Source organism: Perca flavescens, chromosome 12 (assembly GCF_004354835.1).
Source record: "Perca flavescens isolate YP-PL-M2 chromosome 12, PFLA_1.0, whole genome shotgun sequence".
Lineage (NCBI taxonomy): Eukaryota > Metazoa > Chordata > Actinopteri > Perciformes > Percidae > Perca > Perca flavescens.
Window position 1 is genome coordinate 23,335,676 of NC_041342.1, and position 24,019 is coordinate 23,359,694.

General features: G+C 39.5%; 3 protein-coding genes across 7 annotated transcripts; 2 read left to right on the forward strand and 1 right to left on the reverse strand.

Moving 5' to 3' along the window:
- Nucleotides 1–388: 388 nt before the first annotated feature.
- Nucleotides 389–22,887, forward strand: fggy (FGGY carbohydrate kinase domain containing). Of its 5 annotated transcripts, none has more exons than XM_028594431.1 (17): nt 390–507; nt 820–1,013; nt 1,989–2,100; nt 2,801–2,952; nt 3,206–3,294; nt 5,236–5,351; nt 5,466–5,594; nt 7,033–7,136; nt 7,918–8,025; nt 8,898–8,959; nt 9,324–9,486; nt 11,593–11,667; nt 11,791–11,911; nt 12,139–12,233; nt 14,628–14,689; nt 15,220–15,346; nt 22,858–22,887. In XM_028594431.1, the coding sequence occupies exons 2-16, from the start codon at nt 831–833 to the stop codon at nt 15,299–15,301; spliced, it is 1,653 nt and encodes a 550-aa protein (XP_028450232.1). In that variant the 5' UTR covers nt 390–507; nt 820–830; the 3' UTR covers nt 15,302–15,346; nt 22,858–22,887. The 5 variants fall into 5 exon arrangements, with proteins under 5 accessions (XP_028450233.1, XP_028450232.1, XP_028450230.1 ...); XM_028594429.1 differs by lacking the exon at nt 22,858–22,887 and adding an exon at nt 15,910–16,557; XM_028594430.1 differs by lacking the exon at nt 22,858–22,887 and adding an exon at nt 15,475–15,850.
- LOC114566088 (peroxiredoxin-6) lies at nt 17,013–20,446 on the reverse strand. The gene is made up of 5 exons (XM_028594435.1): nt 20,191–20,446; nt 19,377–19,533; nt 17,989–18,138; nt 17,707–17,853; nt 17,013–17,567 (listed from the first exon to the last, which is right to left on the reverse strand). The coding sequence occupies exons 1-5, from the start codon at nt 20,280–20,282 to the stop codon at nt 17,439–17,441; spliced, it is 675 nt and encodes a 224-aa protein (XP_028450236.1). The 5' UTR covers nt 20,283–20,446; the 3' UTR covers nt 17,013–17,438.
- Nucleotides 19,309–23,723, forward strand: LOC114566087 (phospholipid phosphatase 6). Its single transcript, XM_028594433.1, has 2 exons — nt 19,309–21,297; nt 22,858–23,723. The coding sequence occupies exons 1-2, from the start codon at nt 20,919–20,921 to the stop codon at nt 23,217–23,219; spliced, it is 741 nt and encodes a 246-aa protein (XP_028450234.1). The 5' UTR covers nt 19,309–20,918; the 3' UTR covers nt 23,220–23,723.
- Nucleotides 23,724–24,019: the final 296 nt, after the last annotated feature.

Sequence of the window (24,019 nt, forward strand, 5' to 3'; positions counted from 1 at the left end):
GACTGCTGTAAACAAGGTCTGTTGACTGAATAATAAAATAATAATGACATGACATGTTAGTGTCCCACATTTGATAAAATCCTGCAAAAAAAAGCTGTCATCTAAAAACATCTACATAAGACGAAAATAACCCATTCATGGTGCTTGACTTGCTTTGGACTTTGGGTAGGCCTGTTGCAATTTCATACACGTGTACAAACAAGTTGCTTCATTCAATCGTAGACTATATGTGTTATGTAAATAAATGTAAGCTAAGCGATGTGATGCAAGTAGCTCTCGTCCACTTTAGTTTTTTAAAGTAGCCTTCAGATGAAGAAAGTTCGGAGACCCCTAGTCTAGATCATGGGTCTAGAAGACTTTACACGGCTCAGCAGGGGGAAAAAAATCGACTTTGCCCTTTTTGGTCGGTTTCGCGTTCCGTCGCAGCCACCATCTCCAGCACAAAGTACGCTTACCAGAAACTCAGAAGTGATGTTTCCTGCGCTGAAATGAGATTTTGATCTGCCGGTAAGTTCGGAGATGTTGTTCTAGCTCGCGTACAAATGTCCTCTATGTTTAATAACGTATGTTGTGTGTATTTAAAATGTTTATTCTGTGCAAATCATTGGTAGAAAATCTCTGTTGCTGCAAAGCGTTATCATATTCAGTTGAGGACGATGATGTTTCAAAACATACACAATACATCTTAAAAGCAAATGTACTATATACATGCGTTGATATCTGTTTTTACTTCCATCTGTTTCGAAGCAGTCCATTAAATGTTGACATTGGAAGTGTAACCTGGTCAATAATTAACCCCTGTGTGCTCTACATATTCAGCTCGTCTCCTCATGGCGGAGGTCTATTATGTTGGGGTGGACGTGGGCACTGCCAGTGTGAGGGCTGCACTGGTGACCAGAGCTGGTCTGATAAAGAGCACTGCAGAGGAGCCCATCAGCATCTGGGAGCCCCAGTCTGACTACTATGTCCAGTCCTCCACTGAGATCTGGGAGAAATGCTGCACAGTTGTCAAGGTAGGGTGGCCTCTTCAGTGCCGTGGCACCCCCCAGTCCTATCAGATAAACTCACCCATACTGTAGACCAGGTGTCTTCAACGATTGTTAAGCCAAGGACCCCTTAACTGAAAGAGAGACGGAGCAGGGACCCCCTACTATATTGTATAAAATAAAGGTGCATATTTAACTGGGCCAACAATTACATGTAGGGCGACCTAAAGCCTTTTATATACCTTTTTTTGCATAGAATACTTAGCTTTTAAAATAGCCTTATAATTGTTGGCATGCTTTTATAAATCATGTTTTCATATGAAAATATACTTGTGGCACAGTAAATCCTCAGGATTAACTATCTGTGGATGGCTACCTTAGTGACCACCTGTCCTTTAGGCCAGTTAGCCTATCCTTGATTGGATTTATATTTGCTAATAATATGTTGGATTCATGTTAAGACTTTAACATTTTTGAAAAGAATAAAAAAGAATTAACAATAATTTGGAGGCCCCCCTGCATTGACTCTCAGGACTGCCTAGGGGTCCCGGGCCCCCTGTTGAATATCCCTGCTGTAAACTACTGTAGACCCCACTCTTCATGTTCCAAATCTGTTAAAACATAAAAATGGATATTGTCAGATTATTCTTTTCATACAATTTGAATTGTCACTGTTTAGGTCGGTTTTGGTGAACTTTGCATTCTTGCTAATTTAGCGATTACTTTGAGCTAATATTGCAACTGTTTATCCATTACTTTTAACTAATATTGCAAGCTTTTATCTATTACTTTTTGTAGTATTGCGACTGTTTATCCATTCAAGCACGCTGATCATTTGTGAAAATAAATCAGGGCTCAATTATTGTAATTATGTCACTGTAGCACACAATGTAAAATGAGCTATGATGCAGTGCCTGCTAATGTATTCATACATACCAATTTACAGTCACTCCACAGATATTATTAATCTGTAAAAGCATTGACCTAATGTCTCTGTTCCAGCGAGTTACCCAAAGTGTGGAGAGGAGTCAAGTACGAGGGATCGGCTTTGATGCCACCTGCTCATTAGTGGTTTTGGACCAAGGCTTCCAGCCTGTGCCAGTCTGTCAGGATGGTAAGTGAAACATTTTTCTCCCTTTTTATAGCCTGACCCTTGTACCTCACGCATCACTCATGTTTTTTTTGCTTCCGGGAAAACACCATTTACACCTAAGTAAGTACACACTGTGGTTATTAAGAGTGGACTTAGTAATGTTTTTAAAATGCTGATTGTAAAATGTTACATTTTGGCATGAAACCTTTCAGTTGTTGAGTTTTGCAAGTGTTGTTTTAGTCTAATGTAATAGGATACAGTATTGATCCCAGAAGGTAAAAACCTTGCTCCACAGCAAGGTTAAAGGTCAGGGTAAGCTATAGAACAGAACCCCTGGAGTTGGTTGGGATTCATGTTTCTCTTTTTTTTTTTTTTTCAGTTAGTCAAAATGGATGCAGGGGTCAGGGCCCAGATATTAGAAGAAGATTTATTTATTTATATTAGGACAATGCACATTAATCAACATTTCTGTAAATGCGCCAGTGTTAGCCAGTCGGCTAATTTTCAATTCTCAATATTGAGGTTAAATGACTGATTATATGCTACGTAGATATAACATACAGTATATATCCCAGTCAGAGTTTTGTTTATCATCTCCTAATATAAGAATTAAATCTTAGAATTCCATCTGGGGGTGTTCAGTCCATGCAGTATTGGCTATTTGGTATATTTTATTTACATTTTGCATCCTACCCCCTTCCTCTTTTCTCTTCTTTCCCAGGTGACAGACAAAGGAACGTGGTGATGTGGATGGACCATCGCGCTGAAGAGCAGGCTGCTCGTATAACCAACACAGGCCACAGAGTCCTGAGCAGGGTGGGAGGGGTCATGTCACCAGAGATGCAACCGCCTAAGCTGCTCTGGCTCAAAGAGGTGAGAGGTGAGCGAGGTCAACACAGGACCACTGATCTCTATATGTTTTATTGTTGCTCTCTGTATTGGTTTGTCAGCATGTGTGTGGTGTTGTTTTAGTTTTTCAGCCTTATCCACCTTTTTTCAGGGGAAAGCATCTGATAAATGAACGCTTCCTGAAGGTGGTTTTATGGTCTGTTATTACATGCATGTGCTGTTACTGCTCACTGATCATGGGGTTCACTAGCACACATTTCTCTTGTCTTTTAATCAGAATCTGAGAGAAAGCTGCTGGAACAAAGCTGGACACTTTTTCGACCTTCCAGACTTCCTGTCTTGGAAGGCAACAGGCTCTTTGACACGGTGAGCTTTGCTCGATGATGGACGTTGTGACTGTTTGATCGTTTAAACCATCTGTTTACCATCTGTTTACATGTGTAAAAGTGTTTAATACACAAATTTCAGAGTGGGATTGAAATGAGCTCGACATTTACAGTAATCTACAAATTGTTGTTAAGGATAATGTTTCATCAGCTTATCTTCCCCTTATTTTAATACTGTATATTAAAATAAAGGGAAGATAAGCTCATGAAACATTAGGCCTATCCTTTTATCAAATGTCTGTTTTAAAACAAAGAATAGAGTTGTCCTCTAAAGCAGGCAAAATTCCAAGAAATGTTTCTTTTATCATGGACAAACTGTTTTTGATACTGTGGCCTTCACCAGATTCTGTAAATCTCTTAGCAGTCCGCCCACATTTTGTAGAGGGGGGTGGGTGGGTGGGTGGGTGGGCGTGGCAGATGTTCAGGGTTAAATAAAAGATTAACAGGGTATGCACATGTAAGTAGTTTACATCATCTGAAAGCTGTCTGGAACCTGAAAATTAATTTGAGATGCCGCTCAGCACTGTGTGTCAAGTTTAGTTCCAGTCATAAATCATTGTTATTGTTTACAATGATTTGTTAATTTTTTACCACTCAAAAAAATGTATTTAACAAAATAATTGTTAAAAAAATAAACCACATTAAGACACCAAGAACCTGAGGAACACCACCGGAAAATCATGCTGTGATTTGGTATCAAAAACGTTTGACATTTGGTGGCTAGGTTTGTCCGTGGGTAGAGCAGGCGCACCTATACTGAGAGGTTTATGCCTCGACACAAAGGTCCAGGGTTTGAATCCGACCTGTGACTATTTCCTGCATGTCTTTCCCCTCTCTCTCCCTTTTCTCACCTAGCTGTCCTGTCAAAATTAAAGGCGGAACAGCCCAGAAAAATTAATTTAAAAAAACAGTATGGTTTTTGCTAGGGCAGCTCGATATTAGGAAAATATCTAATTGCGATTATTTTGACTGATATTGCGATTGCGATATGATTCACAATATTGGAGGGAATTTAGTATCATTATTCTCATTTTCATTAAAATTTTATATATATATATATAAAATGATATAAGTGTGATTTTTTTTTTTTTTTTTTTTTTGGGAGGATCTGTACCAAACAAAGATTTTTTTTTTTTTGATTTGGATATTGCATTAGTTCATATTGCGATTTCAATAAAATTGTGATTAATTGTGCAGCCCTAGTTTTTGCCAAGGGGGTAAGCCTCTCTTCGCAACGCGTAGCTCCTATGGCACCATTTTGATGCTACCTAGCTCTCACCCGCCATTAGCATTCCATTGACTGCCATTCATTTTAACGTCACTTTGACAGTGAATAACTTTACATCTGAAGCGTTTAAAGACTCTATTTGTCCATTGTTTATTTCTAAAGAAACACGACAATGTATAAAAGGCTCCATTACCTTGTATCTCACGTTATGGCTCCGTAGCAGACGTTTTTATAAAAATAGGCTAACGATTGTGTCATAACCACGCAACTTCTTGTCGCATAGTAAAGGAATTACCGTATAGTACAGGAGAAGCTTGCAGGCAGTTTTGACTTACATTAGCTGTTTAAGTTTAATTACTAATGTTAACTAGCATTTTAGGAACTGTTGGTCCATTTCATTAACTGTCTATGGTTTTTCCCCAACCTGCGTGGGATTAGCATGGATGTCTGTAAAGGGGAGACTTGTGGGTAACTATAGATCCAATTTTCATTCAGCTATCCTGAGGTGAGAGGTCAAGGGACCCATTTGAAAATGGCCATGCCAGTTTTTCCCCTCGCCATAATTACCCTAAATTTAGAGCGTTATGGAGCCCCCTTCTCTCTAGCTTCAAAACGGAGGCCGCTACAGCAGTTAATGTGACCCCATGTTTGATGATGAGACATTTTACAGTACTATTTGGTGTTGTTTCACAGGTCTTTATGTACTCTGTTGTGTAAATGGACGTATTGCCCTCCAGAAGGATGGGATGCTGGTTTTTGGACTAGCATTGGAATGGAGGATATCCTCGAAAACAACTTTTCCAAAATAGGTAAAAGAAATGAACATTGCAGGCTATTAATTGCATGTAAGATTTTAAGAACATCTGAAAATATTGCTAAGAAATCTCACAGAGCGTTTATGTTCCGATGTTTTCGAACACCAGGCAGCACGACGTGTTCTCCAGGGATCCCGTTGGGAGACGGACTCACCCAGGAGGCAGCAGCAGATTTGGGTTTGGAGCCGGGAACTGCAGTTGGTGCTTCTGTCATTGATGCTCATGCTGGAGGCCTTGGTATTACATTCTAAACCTGTTTATTGAACCAGTCTCCTCTCCAAATACATCTATTTTTTTCTAAGATGTAGGTAGCTTTGCATGTTCCACATAGCTTTGAGAGTTTATAGTTTTTAAAATATAAACTCTCATTACTGTAACATCATCTGTAACGTTATCAGGAAGATGTACAGGGCAAATTAATGTTTACCAATCTTGCCAGACCTTAAGACTTCAAAAATACGCCAAAGGAAGGAGGGAGGCAGAAAATGTAATGTTTATATGTAAAGTTCACGTTTTGGGTGGGTATAAGACGAACCTCTTGGAGTGTCAAAAATGAAAATGTCCGTCCATTAGGGAGCATAAATAAACTTAAACAAAACAAATAACATTACTGGTAACATTTTGATATTTATTATGCACAAGTATCAGGTTTAGCATAATTGTGGTGATAGAGAATGTCATGGGCTCGTCAACACTAGATTTCAATCTCAGGGGAATGTAAGTATCCACAGCACGTTCTTGGAATAGTTTCAGGATCTGGTGTAAGCTGAAAACCTGAGTCTGGCACCTGAGGCAAGACAATAAAATGTCCCAAAAGCAAAGGGCTCATTCTCTGGGGTAAATGACGGTACATTTTAAAGTAATTGTGGTCTGTGGTGTTAGATGAAAGCCCAGGGGTCTATGGAACCTGAATATCATCCTACAGAATGTTGATGACCCTCTGAGCCAATAGTTTTAGTCTGAGCCAATTAGTCAAGATAAAAAAAAATATATATACATATATATTTGTTTAATTTGTTTTGCATTTTTGCAATGTTAGATATCAGTGGAGGTGATAGAAGATGGGGATGACATGTAATAAAGATCCCTGATTAGATTTCAAGCAGGGACGTTGCGGTAACTTACAAAGATTTTAATTAAATGCAGCAAACAGATGTCTGTTTAAAATGGTTAGCTATTGTATCTGTGAGCAGCAGTCGACGATTCCTCTGGTTCAGAAATCCTAACCATCTGGTTTTGTTCTGAGAGATAAACTGCTCCTGAACTCTGCCCTCTGACCTCTGCCAATCCCACGTTGTCGTATCAGTCAGAGGCTAAAACACTCTGCACTTTTAGTTGTCATGCGTGTCACATTGATGTACACCCCCCCCTGCCCCCGCGCGTAGAAGAACCTTCCACCTTAAACTCAAACCAGCTTGACAAACATTATTCCAGCAGTTAGTGTCACTGCTGAATTTCATGTGAAAGTTAGATAAAAAAAAAAACACTTCAAAAAGATTTAAAGCTTTTCATTTGCTAATCATTGGGATATGACCCTGACCAATGCTCTGACAGGAGTTTTGTGAATTAAAAAAAGATATATAATGTGTGTTTTTTACCCCCCCCCCCCCCCGCAAAATAAAAATTCTGATGTTCCTAAAATCTGATTTAAAATGTGTAATTTTGCTCTTTCCAGGCGTGATGGGTGCAGATGTAAAAGGCTTTCACTTACCCTGTGAGGACCAACCAATCACCTCCCGCATGGCGATGATCTGTGGAACGTCAACCTGTCACATGGCGGTGAGCGGTTTATAGCTACATTTCACCTGCTGTGTGACTTTTTGAAAAATGCTCTTGAATATAGTATAGTATAGATATGGTGTGAACTCCATGACATTTGCACACTTTTTCTGAACTTGGAGGTGATTTAAAACATAGCTAATACTATGCGATCTATCAAAAGTAATATTATAATAAATAACCTTTCCCATTCATGGTGATAGCAGGACCACCCTGAATGTTTCTGTCTCACAAGTCATTTTTACATGCATCATATGTTTATTGTTTTTTGTTTTTTTATTGTTTTTTTTTTTTTTTTATTGTATGGAGACTTAAATGATCCTGCCTGCACAGTTAATAGCAGTACGTAACTTTGAGTAGTTAAGCAAATTGTCGGCAGATTAGATTAGATGAGACAGACTTTTGTTGATCCCAAATTGGGAAATTACAGTTCTTACAGCAGCAAAATATCAGACACATCCAGAATATACAAGAATAATAAATAGGATAGAGTACAAGAACAAATATTCAAAAAGGAAAGATTAAAAAAAAAATACAAATGAAAGAATGTACAAACGTATTTACAAGTTGGGAAAAACCATGTGCAACTACTTAAATAGTATTTATAAAGATGTAAGTAAACCTATGTTTGTGCAAGTTTCACTTCTTCTTTTGTTAATCTTAAATAGGTTTCCATTACAGTATTTCTGTTAGCTTTTTACTACAGCCATACCTATCTCTTTGTAGACTGTAAGTATACGGTGCTAACTGAGACATGACATTTTTCATTCATATGCATCAGATCAGCGAGCAGCCCCTGTTTGTGCCAGGAGTGTGGGGGCCCTGCTTGTCTGCCATGGTGCCGGGCATGTGGCTCAACGAGGGAGGACAGAGTGCTACAGGAAGGCTGGTCAGTCCTCCGTCAAGCTATATGCAGGATTTCACTGAGCCGCTTTTTGCTGTGCAGCAACAGAAAACTGTATGCAAGTCAGGCCTGTAACAATTAGTACATAATTGTCTAATTGTCGATATTTTTACATAATCGCGGGTTCTGATATTAGCTAAGGTCGTTAAGGCATATGACTGATAATTGTTCATTTTGTTTAGATATGCCAAATTGTAATTATATAGGCTAAGTGATTATTGCTCGGACTATATCTTTTAATTATCTCAATTGTTAGTCGTTGGCACTTGACCCTATACACGTTCATAGCAACAAAAATGAAAAGGGTGGATACAGTTAGAAAAATTTGAGTGGGGCGTTGTTTACTTCATAGGCTGTGTATTTTAGTTTTTACATTATCTGGGTCACATAACAGTGATACAACCAAAATGTATATGATGTATCCTGGAATTCATTCAAAACTTTAATTAGTTTGAAAAAAGTAATAAATAAATATATATTTAAAATTTGACTGAAAGAGACAATTATATTGTTGTTAATAATAATAATAATTGTGATTATTATTATTATTATTATTATTATTATTATTCTGAGACAATTAATTGTACAGCACAATTTGGAATTGTTACTGCTCTGATGCAAGTAGAGACAAAATGTATACAATCAATGTGTAAATGTACGGAAAAGATGCCCGGACGTGAGCCACTCACTCAGTATTCTCCTGCTTTTAAAACAACAACGTTTAAAAGCAGCCTGTCTGTTCTATAACATCACTGTAAGCTCCAGTGACTCTAAATGGGAATTTGTAAATGTTTTTGAAACGTATCGTGTCATCTGTAATCCTTTCCGTTAAACTGTGTTGCTCTCTCCTCCCTCAGATCGAGCACATGGTGAAGGGCCACGCCGCCTACACACAGCTCCAGGAAGAGGCTCGGCAGAGGTCAGCTGATGCGTTTAGTGCTGCGCCTCCCGCAGCTGCCATCTCTGTTCAGCTGACGTTAAATAATGTTTAGCAGGCTTTTTTGGAAGATAAGAAGTTTAGTAAGGTTAAGTATGCATTACAACTTGACTATAATTTGGACGTTGCAAATGAAGTGATTTATTTTTTTAATTGTTTGATTTTTTTTTTAACTTAAAAAGATGTTATTAGTAACACCTGTGCTTGTTCTCCTATGTCATTTTAAAATGTCTTCAGTGGAAAAAGCCTGAAGCATTTTCTAAATGAATGATTGTCCATACAACATCTTTAATGTTATTTCATCAGACTGGGCTCTTTATTTTGCTAACTGTTAATTCCCCCCCAGAGTTCCCTTCACTGGCGTGAACATCTACAGCTATCTGAACAGCCATCTGAGTTCAATGGCTAACTCCCGTACTACTGTTGACCTGCTGGCCTCCAGTCTTCATGTGTGGCCGGACTTCCATGGGAATAGATCGCCCCTGGCTGACCCCACCTTGAAAGGCATGGTGAGGAAACATGAGTCACGTCTTCATGTGACTTATGACACAATATGTTATTTATCAAAGCACGGGTTTTTAAGTTTATTTACTGCACTAACCTACAGAGGCATACTTAGTACAAAGTATGCTTCAGTGGTCCAATCTTATTGTTTTAGTAAATGAAGAATTATAATTAGTTAAAGTGACTATATGTAACTTTCAGTTTGTTTTGATTCTAGCGGCCACTTTGGACAAAAGCGGTGGTGTTTTTACAACAACACCTGCTGTCGTAAAGGTCTTTTCTTTACGGTGCTGTATTGCCCACTGTAGATTACGGAGTTAGCATTACCCAGAGGTCATATAGTCACGATGAATGTTTTGCTCAGACAGAAAATCATTAATTTACAATAAGAGAATAAGCATTTCAAGTGTTGACTACTTTGGATGTCTCGTGAGCTAAACTGGGTATCACTGTCACTATGTCTCGAGCCAAAGCATTCAGAGTTTGTTGTAGCAACCAACATAATAATAACACACAAAAGCTTTACACAAGTAACATTACAGGGGGACAAGGGAAAAGAAAATAGTATGCCAACACAAACGCGGACAAAATGAATAAAACGTCCACGCTAACGTAATTTAATGTTGGCAACTGACGTACAACCACATTCTCCATCTGTTAAAAGCCTGACCGAAGTTGACTCTTGTCTTTCACTTTCCCTTTTAGATTTTTGTTGTTCTTTGTTTAATTTCCTGCTTTCCTGTGATGTTTCAGCCATAACTACAACAGATAAAATAACATTAAAATACAATTAGGCCCATATAAAGAAATCTCCTGCTACCTTTTACCTGGCTGGATACGCTAACACAGGCTGCAAAATTACGAATCCCACTATGGCCATGCCAAGACCCGCCCTACGAAGCAGCACGATTGGTTGGGGTTAGGCATTTGACCTCGAGTGGTTAAGGTTAAGGTTAGGGTTAGGGGATTGGTCAGGGGATAGGACCTCTACATGGAAGCATGGACGCCTGGCCAACAGTAGTGTGTGAATGCTATTGAAGGGCGGGTCTTGGCGTGGCCATAGTGGGATTCGTAATATCCCACTATGGCCTTACAGAGGCCTTACTAAAAACTATATAAAATGTGGTTGTACCTTGTGAAGCACTTTGTGATTTTTATCTGTGAAAGCGCTCTATAAATAAACTTTACTTACTTACTTACTTAAAAATAGCGTTCTTTTCACTGTTAGTCTTGTTTGCTGTTACAGGTCATGGAAGACCATTGAATGAATAAATGACAGAGCTTGAGAAACATTAAAAAGTTACATATAGTCACTTTAAGGATAGAAATAACGTGGTGTTAGTCGTGTGTTCTCCCAAGAAGCTGCTTGTAGAATGTATTATGAAATTAGTTTCATTTAACATTTTGGGAAATCCGGTCATTTGCTTTCTTTTTGAGAGTTAGATGAGAACATTGATACCACTCTGATATTGTTCTCATCTAAATGAAACTAAATGACTGTATTTTCCAAAATTTTTAAAACAAAATTATTTCACCAAACAGCAGAGGTCAGCTGACGCGTTTAGTGCTGCGCGTCCCGCAGCTGTCATCTCTGTTCAGCTGACGTTAAATAATGTTTAGAAAGCTTTTTGGGAAGATAAGAAGTTTAGTAAGGTTAAGTATGCATTACAACTTGACTATCTATAGCAAGTAGCAGTTATGTCACAAAGCACCACAGTCAGGCTCAGGGCCAGTTCTCATCACATACCAAAATATCAGAATTTCTTGGTGTGCAGATATCTCCTTTCATTTTTTAGTATTATGATTTTGTCAGTGCAAAGAATAAAACTTGGTACTTAAAATGAAAGTGCGTCACAGTTGAGCCACTGAAATGATTTCTGTGTTCAGTAAGCTAATTATTGTTCCAGACCATATATATAGTTCCAGGAAGCAGGAAGCCAGGAAACAGAACTGTTGAATATTGTTTTGACTGAATCACTGGTGATTTGAGATACCAGACCCTCAATGATAGCTCTGCTTTCCCGTAACCCTTTGTTGGTGAATGCACCCATCTGGTGACTCCTATTATTGAGCGCTGAGACATTTTCGAACGACACATTACTGTTTTTCAGGTGATCGGACTGCCCCTGTCCCAAACCTTGGATGACTTGGCCCTGCTCTATTTGGCCACTATACAAGCCCTTGCTGTGAGTCTTCTGTTTTCAGACTCTGAGCCTCAATCTGACAACCTAGTACCTTAAAGTGCGAAGGAAGGTTGTCTTTGTTTACTTGTAACCTGATTCCCCTTTTATCTTCGTATCTGGTTTCAGCTTGGTACTCTTCATATTCTGGAGGCCATGAAAGACGCAGGGCATGACATCAGAACCCTCTTCCTGTGTGGTGGGTTGAGCAAAAACGCCCTGTTTGTCCAGATACACGCCAACGCTACAGGTATAAAATACTAACTAACTAAGGGACGGAGAAAAGCTTTGATATTGTGAATGACAATTTAGCTAAATAGACATTGTACCCAAAAATATAAAATAATGGTAACACAAGAAAACCTTTAGGTTCTCTAAAATGTTTACTGAACTGTACACATTGTTATGAAAACTTTTGCTATATTGCCCATGGGGGCTTTAGCCAAATCCACTCTTTTTCAATATTGTCCTTTTCAGGATTGCCTGTGGTGTTGCCTGACCAGACAGAGGCGGTGTTATTAGGTGCAGCAATCCTGGGTGCATGTGCATCACAGGACTACAGCACTATACAGGTGGAGTGGCACACCGACACATACTGTATCATAACTAAGGGCATACAATGGATAGGGGCTTAGGCAGAAAAGGCTTTTAAGACTTAATTGGTTGGGTTCAATTTGGAGTAGCCTTGTGTGCTTTTAAAGACAGGTTCTTAATGAATGTACCAATATTCACACCACTGCTGGTGAGTCATGTTATGAAAAATGCCTGGAAAAAGTACAGTTGTTTTTTTTGTTTTTACTAGATTACAAGATACATACAGCCCTACGTCCCTACCCTTTTCATCTGTGCCTGAATCTTGTTTACAAAAAGACCACACAAAATCACACAGATTGTCAAAAATATGTAATTAGTCTTGGAACTTGGACCTGGAAATGTGGTGTAGTAGTGTTGCAATGGTAATACACTTCACATCATGAATAGTCACAGTGGGAATTTGCGTTTGCTACTTCATGCAAGTGGTAAAAATAGTATAAACCAGTATCCTTGTGCTGAATATTGCATAAGAGAGGAGGGTGTGTGTGTGTGTGTGTGTGTGTGTGTGTGTGTGTGTGTGTGTGTGTGTGTGTGTGTGTGTGTGTGTGTGTGTGTGTGTGTGTGTGTGTGTGTGTGTGTGTGTGTGTGTGTGTGTGGTTCCCAAAAGAATACAATGTTTGCATATGTTCACAACACTAGATCCTTCATCTCCCAACTGGATAGCACTCTTAATTAAATCACCCCTACCTCCTAAATGCCCACTTCTTGCAAACCACACACAAACTACCTATTAAGCTCCATTGTACTGAATTCGGTTGCAGTTCCACCAGAGTTCCACTGGGGGTGATCGTGGTCCAGTGCAAAATGAATGGGACTCTATGGAGCTAGATGGTTAAATTTGTCTCTTTCGCCTTATTGCCGTTGAACAATCTCAGATTTGATTGTAGTTTTTGCAAGTTCAACATGGATTAAAGTTGAATGAACGAGTACTTATGTCCTTTCAATTTCTTACAGGTTGAGTCGTTGTTGCCCATAACACGCTAGTATTCTGCTAATGAATGCTGATTGGTCAGTGAAGGTCTGATTACGATCGGAGATCCTGCTTGACGGCATCCAAAGCAGAACCAGAATGTCAGAGTGAATATTTGGGTGTGGTCTTCAAAACGTTAGCAAAACTCTTTCTAGCACGTGTAATGACGGGGAGAGCCTAACCTGTTCGCTGTGTTGTCGATGCCTCGAGAGAAAAAAGGAAGCGACTCAGAGCTTGCCGTAAAGCAGTATTTCTGGCTGTACATGTGTATGACGTCATTGACATTTTAAAAGGCTTTTTAGAACAAAAAAGCCACTTTTAAAAAAATCTAACACCCAGCAGTGTGTATTTTCTTAGCCTCCCCTTTTGAAAGCAACATTCAAATTACTAGACAAAAACTTATATCCTGAGAAAAGTGGATTTTGAGGGGTATAGCTACATAGACCTCCATTCATTCTGCACTGGCCTGTGAGCGCCCCCTATATGGAACTCTGGTGGAACTGCAACCAGTTCAGAAGCCGGAAGTAAGAGAGAGTAAAACTTCTTATTAGAAATTCTTTGCCACACACCTCCTGTTTGTAATGCAGACTTATTATTGTTAAAATGTCTCAAGCCAAACCCCAAATAAGTTTTTTTGTTTCTTCTTTTCTTTCAGAGACACCGCAGACATACAGTTGTTTCCACAGTCTGTAGTACTCCTCACGAAGAGTAAACTTCATGTGCGAAATCGGTGGCGTGTCCCTTTTTAAAAAAAAAAAAAAAAAAAAAAAAAAAGTGTTTATTTTGTAATATATTTAGCAGTTTGCGATCCAATCTTCTTGTTTTGTAGTCTAATAAAATGGACCTCAAAATGTGAAATGCCAAGCCATTAGGCACACAGCACAGATCTCATTAGCACTGGCTCAATGCCTCCATCTGCTGGGTGGAACCAAAACACAAACTATAAAGTGCACGGCTCCTTTTGCTTCAGTCACAGAGAAGATTTGCGCGTAGCGTGTTTAAGATGTAAAGTGATTATTAAATCTTTTGCGAGGTCAAGCTATCATCCCTTGGTGTCTCAGTACCAGAGCTTGGAGCACAAGAGAACGGCAAGCCTTTAAGCCAGATATACTAAAAATAAGACGTTATTGTTTGGACTAGGCAGCACCTGTCGACCCATTTTCAGCCATAACTTCTGCAGGCAGTTGTTGTGTCTGATCCTCTTGGCTGCACACAGTCAACTGGCTGGATTTAGTAGGTTCAGACAGTAGAGAAGCCCTGCACTGCGTTTGTCATAAACTCAACCACAACCAAACCACTGCAGTTGGCTGGTGTTAATATAACTGGGTCACGGCTGGCCTGAAACGAAATGTGCATAACATGATTTATTGAGTGATATTTGTCTTTGCTATTTATGTTTTAGGAGGCAATGAAGGGAATGGCTAAAGTGGGGAAAGTTGTTCAGCCTGACTATGAGCTCCAGAGGTGAGACAGAGAGATTTCTTTTTTAGTATTTGGTTAAAGTTATGGTTGTTGTAATGGTCTGTGGGATAGTAACATAAATGTATGAAATATATGTGATGCTCAATTCAATAAGAATACATCATATAAAAAATTTGTATCCAAACAAATGTTGGCTTCTTCAACAACTCACCTTTTCATAGGAACCACTTTAAAAAAATAGTTTCTACCTTTCCTTTTATTCTGTCTATTCATGTAATGTCCTCTACATATATGCAATTTAAAAACTATATATTTTATGCTTATAATTTTATTTCTAATTTGAAGCAAATTGCATTGCATTTGAATGTGCAAAGTGGCCTATACAAATAAAGATTGATTGAGTTACAAGTAACCAAAATGTATAACGTTGGACTAGCACAGTCAAGGTTAGGTTGTGAGGGAACTTCACTATGTAAGAAGTCTGCATGTTTTATTATTACAATGAAATGTGAAACCTAGATTTCTATGCAACACATTTCTTATTCATTTTCTGCACGTCTTACTTTTCTCAGCTTCTATGAGAGAAAGTACAAAGTGTTTCTGCGACTGTTCGCCCACCAGAGGGAGTACCAGGCCCTCATGAACCAGGGATGACACTGCTGGTGGGAGGCGGCTGAGCTGGAACTGACTCTCTCTGACGTAATCGTGATGACAAATCCACACACTGAAAATGAGAACAGAAGTCTTAGCCTTGCTGCTTTTACTTTTCGTCTCAATTAAAATAACTTGGAGGACAACAGCTTTCTGAGGTTAATATCTGTCAGCAGGTTTAGTTGATTCCGAGTTGGTGAGTGGTGCCAGAGTTAAGACTTCACACATGCAGGAATTCAAACCACCTGGCAGATGACAGTAGAGGAGACCTCTATTAGACAAGCTGTTGGAGCTTTCCATGGCTGTCTGCCTTTTAGATCCACTGCTGCTGTTCCGCCCCAAAATTAAAAGGAGGATACAGGAGTGCATGCGGTGATGTCAACAGATTGAGTGGCTCCTCCGCTCCATCCAAAGTCAAATACCATCATGTACTGTCACCTTCACCTATTCTTAATAATTAAAATGACAGAACTGTGCTCATGCCTTTCACTGTCACTCCAACCTGATGATATATAATTTAGTGTGCTCCAACTCCTACATTTTTAAACAGCTTGTCCTTTGTTCTGTCTTCACTGCATTTTATCTTATTCTTCTATTTCTGTTACCGGCAGTTCCCAAGATCAAAGTTGATAAGCTCATCACTGATGCTGTGGACACGGTGAGAGGGAACGCCAAATCCCAGACAGCTGAGTTAACAGCCGCCTTCAAACAGAACTACCTTATGATAGAGAAAGGACATGGAGAGTGCTGCTGGCCAAAGCTAACAAACTCATGCAGGTGCTTCTGAAAGGTAGTGTCCAGAAGTCACGACAGAGCAATTTTTATTGTTTGCTAAATCATTCTTTAGGCTAAAAAAAATTAAGCTTAATCCTTTCATTGTCCCACACAGGTGACATTTTTTATATCAGACACTCAACCTTCAGAGTATAGATACAGTAAATCAACAAGACTTTTAGTGAAATGTATAGTTTGGCCTGGAAAACCCAATGCAAAGTTAAAATAGTTAAACTAATCAGTTATGTGAAAGTAGACAATTCTACGTGTACTAAACAGTTTAAACATGTGTAACTAACTGTGTTTAATGGAGTACACCTGTCAGATAAAATGAGTACACAGGCATGGAAATAACATTGTTTGCATCCTTTGCGTAACTAGCAACGTACACCTTTTCCTCTTACATCCAAAAAGATGTGCATAGGTAGACAATACATATATGATAGCACTGTTACAAAACAGAAACTTCTCTGCCATACTGTATATACAGTACAGGCCAAAAGTTTGGACACACCTTCTCATTCAATGCGTTTCCTTTTTATTTTCATGACTATTTACATTGTAGATTCTCACTGAAGGCATCAAAACTATGAATGAACACATATGGAATTATGTACTTAACAAATAAGTGTGAAATAACTGAAAACATGTCTTATATTTTAGATTCCTCAAAGTAGCCAGCCTTTGCTTTTTTATTAATAAAGGAAAACATTCCACTAATTAACCCTGACAAAGCACACCTGTGAAGTGAAAACCATTTCAGGTGACTACCTCATGAAGCTCACTGAGAGAACACCAAGGGTTTGCAGAGTTATAAAAAAAGCAAAGGGTGGCTACTTTAAAGAATCTAAAATATAAGACATGTTTTCAGTTACACTTTTTTTGTTAAGTACATAATTCCATATGTGTTCATTCATAGTTTTGATGCCTTCAGTGAGAATCTACAAAGTAAATAGTCATGAAAATAAAGAAACACATTGAATGAGAAGGTGTGTCCAAACGTTTGGCTTGTACTGTAATAAACTGTTTGCTATATATTTAAATTAAAAATGTGTTCCCATCTCAACCCCATATGTTTCCAAAAACCATCCCCCTTTAGAAAAGTGGGCTGAACATAGTAGCTTTTATTATTGGGAGTTATAAATGCTGTAAAATCTCTAATTTAGAAAAGTCCTACATATTCCTTAAGGCATTCATTTTTATTCCATCCATTTTGTCACAACTGGGATGCCTGCTGTCTTGTCTATCTACCTGGTAGGGACAAAAACTAGCAGTAACTCAAGGTCCTGAAGGTCCATGATTGCCAGCTGCTTTATTAAGTGTGACATAAGTGAGTGTTGAATATCAGTGCTGTCTCTGCCCGTGCTTATTGCTGGTGTGTGTAGCGCAGGTACTTCTTGCCAGAGGGCAGGTCTTTGGTGTAGATGCCAGCTGGGAACAAAGAGGCAGCCTCCTCCTCAGACATGTTGGGAGGGACCATCACACAGTCTCCAGGCTGGAGGAAGACCGGCACAGAAAAGAAACTAGGTTATTCTGCATGGCAGCTGCAGGTCAATTCCTGTATCTATTATCGCCGTAGTCAGCTGCCGAAATGACTGATGCAAATTGAGGTCACTTTCAAAGGTGTGACATACCCTCCAGTCGGCAGGTGTTGCCACTCGTTTCCCTGCTGTGAGCTGGAGTGAGTCCACCACTCGCAAGATCTCATCAAAGTTGCGTCCGGTGGTGGCCGGGTAGAGAAGTGACAGTTTCAGCCTTTTGTCGGGGCCAATAATAAACACCTACACACAAACACAGAGACAGAGAGATAGAGCCTGGTAAGGTTAATAAGTATTCTATAGGCATGAGCGTAGATAAGATATTAAGTTGGAATGCTGCCTCTAAAATATGGAAATTGTGATTGTGAAGACTCTTACACAGCGGGCAGTAAGCGGCAGGCCATCTTTGTCCTTCTCATCTGGGTCCAACATGCCCAGGGCCACTGCCAGCTCGCGTTTACTGTCCGCTATAATGGAAAAGGGCAGCGAGCAGCAAGCAGACTCCTCACAGTTGTATGCCAGGATGTCCTAGTTAGTACAGAGACACAAGCCCTCAGTAAGTTCTTTAAACCAAAGTGGTGCTACACTGATGGAGCTCTGTTGTCTCTTATAAACATCTATAGGTTATGATAAAAAAATATTTAAAGGAAACTCATGTAGCGCAACACACACAGGTAAAATAGGTAATCTACGCAGTATGCTAATTTGAATTTGAACAACCCATAACTGCAACTAATACAGTCTGGAATAAATATTGCTTTCATAATTACAGTTTTCCACTGAAATTGTGAAATAATCCAGTAAAACCAAACCCAGTTAGTCCTGCAAAATTGTAAGGTTTTTATGTCTGTAAAAATATTGTAAGAGTTTGATATTTCTCATTCAGAACCTTTTGGGTGCTTTCCTAGTAAGCATTGGAAATTTCACAACGGTTCACAACACGTCAAGCTGTCCATGTTAACACTGGGTTAACTTTGATTGAAAAGTCAAAGTTTTTTAGATCTAGGTTATATATAAGTGTAGTTTCAACATCATTAACATGACTAAATTTTAAGGTGTAGTTAGGACCTGCAACATTAAAATGAAGTACAAGTAGTCATCAAATCCACTGTTAAAACAAGGGTAATGTGTAACCTGCCTAATTCCTAAAAAATAAAAAAAAAAGAATTGGAATACTTCTTTTGACCTGAAAAAACCTTTGCTCACTGGATTGCTCACCCTAAAGACAGAGCTCACTACATACGTTTTACCAGCTCGGAAGTCAAAACCTTGATGCTCACTACAGTACAGGCCAAAAGTTTGGACACACCTTCTCATTCAATGCGTTTCCTTTTTATTTTCATGACTATTTACATTGTAGATTCTCACTGAAGGCATCAAAACTATGAATGAACACATATGGAGTTATGTACTTAACAAATAAGTGTGAAATAACTGAAAACATGTCTTATATTTTAGATTCCTCAAAGTAGCCAGCCTTTGCTTTTTTATTAATAAAGGAAAACATTCCACTAATTAACCCTGACAAAGCACACCTTTAAGTGAAAACCATTTCAGGTGACTACCTCATGAATCTCATTGAGAGAACACCAAGGGTTTGCAGAGTTATCAAAAAAAGAAAGTACATAATTCCATATGTGTTCATTCATAGTTTTGATAAATAGTCATGAAAATAAAGAAACACATTGAATGGGAAGGTGTGTCCAATCTTTTGGCCTGTACTGTATGTCTTGAACACACCCTTCTGTATGTAGTAGTGCTCACACCTTGGTCCAGCCGTGGTGATCCTCCAGGGTGTCGATGGACAGGGCGATTATTTTAATGTTGCGTTTACTGAACTCGCTCCTCAGTCTTGCAATTCGACCCAGCTCTGTGGTGCACACCGGGGTGTAGTCTTTGGGGTGAGAGAACAGGATTCCCCATCTGGAATGGAAACCGAGATGGGTGAGCTACTGTCAGATGTATGTCCGGGTCAGTGCTTCTGCAATCTGGGGTTTCACAACCAGGTTTCAATCTGATTCCGTTTGCTTTCATCTGACATAAATGTCTAATATTGTGGTGAATGTTGTTTCTTATAGTTAGGTTGCACAATAGGCTAAGCTGCATGATGCATCTGCCAGCAAACCGACAGGATGTGACCTCTGTATCACTCAAATCTCGTCGTTTCAAAAACGACGAGAGAAGGGACTTTTCTCATGATGTCCGCAATGTGATTTTTCACCGTGATTGACTTCTGACCTGGTCAGCTTACTGATGCTTTTGATTTGGATCATCTCACTCTCTGATCAAGTACCCCATGACCTGGTCACAAACAGCTTAACTTGTTAGATTAATTTGTCTTTTTGTCCACCACATTATAGATTATTATTTTTAATGGCATTAGCACTTATAGGCAACAATACCACCATTATATGTGTACAGGGTTAGATACTATATGTATAAATTGTAAGCAAAGGTGTAAAGCAGAAGTCAGAAATCAGGAACTGATCTCTCTCTCTCTCTCTCTCCCTCTCGTGAACTGAATTATCGATAAGCCTGCGAATCAATTACCAAAAATATCCATTCAGGAAGCCTACTTACGAATCACCGAGAAATTCGTGGAATTTAATTTTGCCATTGGTGGTCTCCGCCTCAAAATCAGGAAATGCATCTCCGAGCAGCAGTCCCGGCATGTTCAGTGTGACCGTGAAGGTGTTCCGTCTGTTCCGCAGCAGCTCTGATGACAGATGCGTAAGATGAAGAGGAGGCGGAAACTTCCCGCTGAACCAGCTACTTTATTTACAGAAGCATACACTGTGAACTGCACAGGGCAGTTTATAATAGACCACATCCTGATTTGTACAATGCGGTGCGTTCAGGTCGCGTTTTGATTGGCGCAGCTGTTTCCAAATGACCAATTTACGCACGCACATAGCCCGGTTTCCTACCGAGGATTTACATAGTTTATTATTTATTTATAAGTGCAGCACTGGAACACTTCTCCACGATAATATACTAATGTATATTAAGCAATTTAATCATAAAATCGACAACATTCATAGAGCAGTGCATTTGTTTTTGAAGTTACACTTCAAAAAAGAAGTTCCTTTTAAACTCCATGCTAGTTTGATTACATGTTTATTGGAAGGACCATGAAGCCGCGTGACCAGAGCAACCCAGTTCTGAACTGGTGAGATCGTAACCCCTGTATGTATCCAGACCCTCCAGTTTGCAGGATGTTTTGCGTCGCAGCGCAGCAGGATTAAAGTCTTTACTGGACACAGGTGGTCGATAAAGAAGGGCGGATAGATCAAGTCTCGCACACGAACATGTCCTCACCATCGACCAGACGGAATAGTTGTCGTGGAGTTGTGCGTGGAAGCCGGGCATCATCTGAGTGCCATGTCCGCCGCCGGGGCTCCAGCTGTTCTTATTTTTCTTCTGGAGCGCAACCTGGAGACTTCTCCGTCCGTCTGAGCCAGCCGATATTCACTATAACGCTCCGGTTTTTGCTGGCGATAGATCTGTGGCTGTCCAAGCGGCTCGGAGTGTGCGCCTGTGAGGAGTCTCCATGTGGCAGCATACGGCCCTTGGTGCGGCTGGTGGAGTTCTCTGGGCATGTAATCCCGTGGCTCATCGGCACTGTGTACACTCTGCTCCGCGGAGAGAGTGTGGCGGAGCAAGAGATCATGCTGAATCTGGCCCTGGGTGAGCGAATGTGTGTTGATAGTTTGGATATTTGTTCATCAAGAATGACTCCAGTAGGCTTTGGTTTGGATTTCTGCAATCCAATTAGGAATGGATTTTATGCCTTATTCAGTCAAGTAGCCGCTTCTTAAAACTGCCATGACCAACAGACCAACTTTGTATATTTAATATGCACATTTGGGCTGTAACAAAACTGGCACGCCAGTTTGGATATTTTTAGTCTTCAAAGAAACACGTCTTTATTTGCGAAACCTACTTCCCTGAACGCAGTATATAGTCTTATGGGTTAATGTATCAACCTGCTATCATTTAGGTGTCTGTTTACGCACCATTAGCTGCGGGTAAAGTCGGTGCGTTATTACGCACATTTATGCCATCTCCAAAGTGAAGCCTTTGGTAGTCATAAGTGGTTTAGTTGAGCTGAATAAAGTTAATGGCTATTGAAATAGCACAACATAACAAAGTTAATGGCTATTGAAAATAACACAACATATCAGTCCACCCAAGTGTGCAATAATGCATTCGTAGAGCTATAGAACCCGCATCAGCGCAGCCATGGAAAGTTTCCTCTTTTGAGCTGCAGCTGATAGCATCTGAGTCATGGCTGATGCTTTATTTGCAAGTATAGATTATATATGTTGACTGACAGCTTTGAGATCAAGTCAGTTATACTGTATTGTGCTGTGGTGAAATACCAGTGATATTTTTGGCACATAGGATGCCACTGTGTTTTGGAAATACTGTGGCTGAGAAATTATTGAGGTCAAAGGTTTCATTTAATATAATTTCATAGGAGAGAACATAAACAATTGAATTAGTGTGGTATTGTTACTATTTCCATAATATTGTCTAAAGTCACATACAGTATAAAGAGTTCTTCAATAACGTAAAGCATCGTTAGGTATCACTTTGTAACTAATGTTATTAGTGGTTATAAGCCATTAGTAGGAACAACTTTAACAACTTTGGGGTTGCCAGGTTGTGGAACTCAACTTTTTCTTGGACAAACACTTGCTTTGTGTTTTTACTCTTTGAGTAAAATGGATTTTTTTTTAAATTAAAATTTATAACTGCAGATTTGAAGGCTTATTAAGCGACTTTGAGTCTATGAAAAGCGCTATATAAATTCAATTTATTATTATTATTATTATTATTATTATTATTATTATTCAAAAGTGACAACCTCATGAGCATTTATTAATAGAGTATCAACATTTCTAACTGCATTATTACAGAAAGGATAGACACCAGCCAAGGGGATTTTCCCACAAAAACTTTGTTTTTATCTGAAAGCATTAGTAAGTGATTTATTAAGCATTAAAAAACATAGTTGTTAATACTTATTAACCATTTTTAAAGGGTATAGAGCGATACATAGAGTTCTAGATAAGTAAATAAGAAGGTTAGATAACTGCTCAATTAAGAAGGAGCCTAGAATGGATTACTATAAAAAGCAATTGCTGTTGGGGGAAATGTTTAACAAGAAAAAGCTTTTACTTTTTTTTAATAGGTGAGTTCAGCCTGTAAAGCAAACCAGTGTTGTATTTCTCCTTCTCACAGCTCTGATGTTGGACCTGCTGTTGGTCCGAGTTGTGAAGACTCTGGTCAGACGTCGCATGCCTGCTCAGAACCGCTCCGACATCCTCTCCAACTTCTTCGTGGAACGCTACTCCTTCCCCTCAGGCCACGCCACACGGGCGGCCATGTGTGCCCGGTTCCTGCTCGCCCAGCTTGTGGACACAGCGTCCATGTGGGTCCTAGTAGTGGGTTGGGCCGCTCTGGTAAGCCTGTCCTGGCTGTTGCTTGCCAGACACTATGTAACAGATGTGGGCTTTGGCTTGGCTATGGGTTACTGCCAATATAGTCTAGTGGAAAGGCTGTGGGTGACCTGGGACTGCCTGCAGGACCTACTGCTCATGTGACTGACAGAGAGATTCAACAGGGCTTATGATGGACTCTGGCCGGCAGATTGGAAACATTAATTTTGGTGGAACTGTGTGTGTCAGCCTATGTGGGGGAAATGTGCAGCATGAGTGTGTAATTGTGTTTTCTTTATTATTTATTGGATTATATAAAAACTACTTTGTATGCTTATATTTTATTTATCTATATCTATTGTATGTATATTTGTGTTTTTTTTTTTTTTTTTAAATTCATCAAAAATAATTAAGTGGCAGGTTGTAGCATATCAGCGGGCACCTCATTCTTTTAAGTTGTATCCAGCCCCTTTTTGCTCTGCACCTCACCAGTGGGGGTGTGCACACTACCACTACTGCTGTTTTAGGTTGTAGAATATCCCATGGAGATGCACATACAGCTTGTTTGCACAGTCTTGTTGATGACGCATGGACTTGATCTTAGAATGCTAAAACCAGAGCTGAATTTAATTAGGACTTTTTTTTTAATAAAAAGCCAATTAAAATAAACTTTGTACTGTTTTACAGATGTAGTTTTGTGTCTTGCTGACACAGTGAGTAAGTTTGTGGCTGAGTATGAATGCTTAAACTATGGTTCCTGGTAAAGTGAGAATTTCATCTCAGCTTACATGTGGTGGCACAATGAATGGGTATGGGTTTTTAGCTAAAACAAACCCAGTGGGTTTACTGTATTTGTGTGGTGGGGGGGGAAGTTAACTTACACTCATCCAATTTTTCATCAGCTGCTGCTGCTGAGTCTCCTGACTGTCATTATAATACATCCCATCTCCTCTTAGAGTGCTGTT

What these genes read in the sequence shown, in the direction of transcription:
- fggy (XM_028594431.1), top strand. Translation starts at nt 831, where the DNA reads ATGGCGGAGGTCTATTATGTTGGGGTGGACGTGGGCACTGCCAGTGTG. An exon ending in GCAACAGGCTCTTTGACACG is followed by an intron (nt 3,295 to 5,235) that starts GTGAGCTTTGCT and finishes GTTGTTTCACAG; the next exon opens with GTCTTTATGTACTCTGTTGT. An exon ending in CGTCAACCTGTCACATGGCG is followed by an intron (nt 7,137 to 7,917) that starts GTGAGCGGTTTA and finishes CATATGCATCAG; the next exon opens with ATCAGCGAGCAGCCCCTGTT.
- LOC114566088 (XM_028594435.1), bottom strand. Translation starts at nt 20,282, where the DNA reads ATGCCGGGACTGCTGCTCGGAGATGCATTTCCTGATTTTGAGGCGGAG. An exon ending in CACGAATTTCTCGGTGATTC is followed by an intron (nt 19,534 to 20,190) that starts GTAAGTAGGCTT and finishes TTTCCATTCCAG; the next exon opens with ATGGGGAATCCTGTTCTCTC. An exon ending in TGCCGCTTACTGCCCGCTGT is followed by an intron (nt 17,854 to 17,988) that starts GTAAGAGTCTTC and finishes GTTTGTGTGTAG; the next exon opens with GTGTTTATTATTGGCCCCGA.
- LOC114566087 (XM_028594433.1), top strand. Translation starts at nt 20,919, where the DNA reads ATGTCCTCACCATCGACCAGACGGAATAGTTGTCGTGGAGTTGTGCGT. An exon ending in CATGCTGAATCTGGCCCTGG is followed by an intron (nt 21,298 to 22,857) that starts GTGAGCGAATGT and finishes TCCTTCTCACAG; the next exon opens with CTCTGATGTTGGACCTGCTG.